At 58.3% G+C, this 623-nt stretch overlaps 1 protein-coding gene across 1 annotated transcript in view; it reads left to right on the top strand.

Moving 5' to 3' along the window:
* The first annotated feature begins 87 nt into the window (after positions 1–87).
* Positions 88–623, top strand: part of LOC105824236 (uncharacterized protein PB18E9.04c-like) — a 5,032-nt gene continuing 4,496 nt past the window's right edge. Inside the window, exon 1 of the mRNA XM_012661610.1 lies at positions 88–92. Within this exon, the coding sequence (XP_012517064.1) occupies positions 88–92 (5 nt within the window). The remainder of the gene's footprint in view (positions 93–623) is intronic.

Genomic DNA, 623 nt, shown 5'->3' with positions numbered 1-623 from the left:
TGCCAGGCAGGGGGGCCCTTGTAGGAGGGGACACGAGGGAGGCCCCTGGGGGGCGCTGTCTTCTCTGCCGCGCTGGTTGGCGGCTGCATGGGGTAAGTGTGCAGCTCATCCCTCACGGAGAGCCTGTGCTTTGCTCAGTGCACGTTACACTTCGATTTCAGAAAATTACCAGGGAAATGACTGGGGGGTCTGTTTTATTCACTAATAGGAGGTGTCATAACCCTAGACAGCGTGGAAGCCCCGGGGTGGGGGGGGAGCGGGGTGAAGCCCACGACACACTATGACCAAAAGAAGCCAGATGCAGGGGGAGGGTTCTGGAGGCTTCCCTGATGTGAAACACGGGCAAGGTCGGCCCCGTCTACACTGAGGGCTGGGGCGGTGGTTGTCCAGGATGCAGGGTGTTTCACGACTGAGAGGACTCAAGGGTGGCGTTTGGGGTGCAGGTTGCACACACTCGAGTGCGGTTGCGAGAATCCACCGAGCTGCACACAGATGATGGGTGTGTTTGCTCTGGAGATGTTAGACGTCAAAAAAAAATTAGAAGAAATGGAACATTCCTGATGTTTAAGATACAGGTTGACGGGGGCTTCTGCGTGCCCCGCCCGGGTCGGGGGCCGGGTGTG

This window comes from Propithecus coquereli, unplaced genomic scaffold (assembly GCF_000956105.1).
Source record: "Propithecus coquereli isolate 6110/MARCELLA unplaced genomic scaffold, Pcoq_1.0 Scaffold725, whole genome shotgun sequence".
Lineage (NCBI taxonomy): Eukaryota > Metazoa > Chordata > Mammalia > Primates > Indriidae > Propithecus > Propithecus coquereli.
This window is presented reverse-complemented; position numbering and strand designations above follow the sequence as displayed.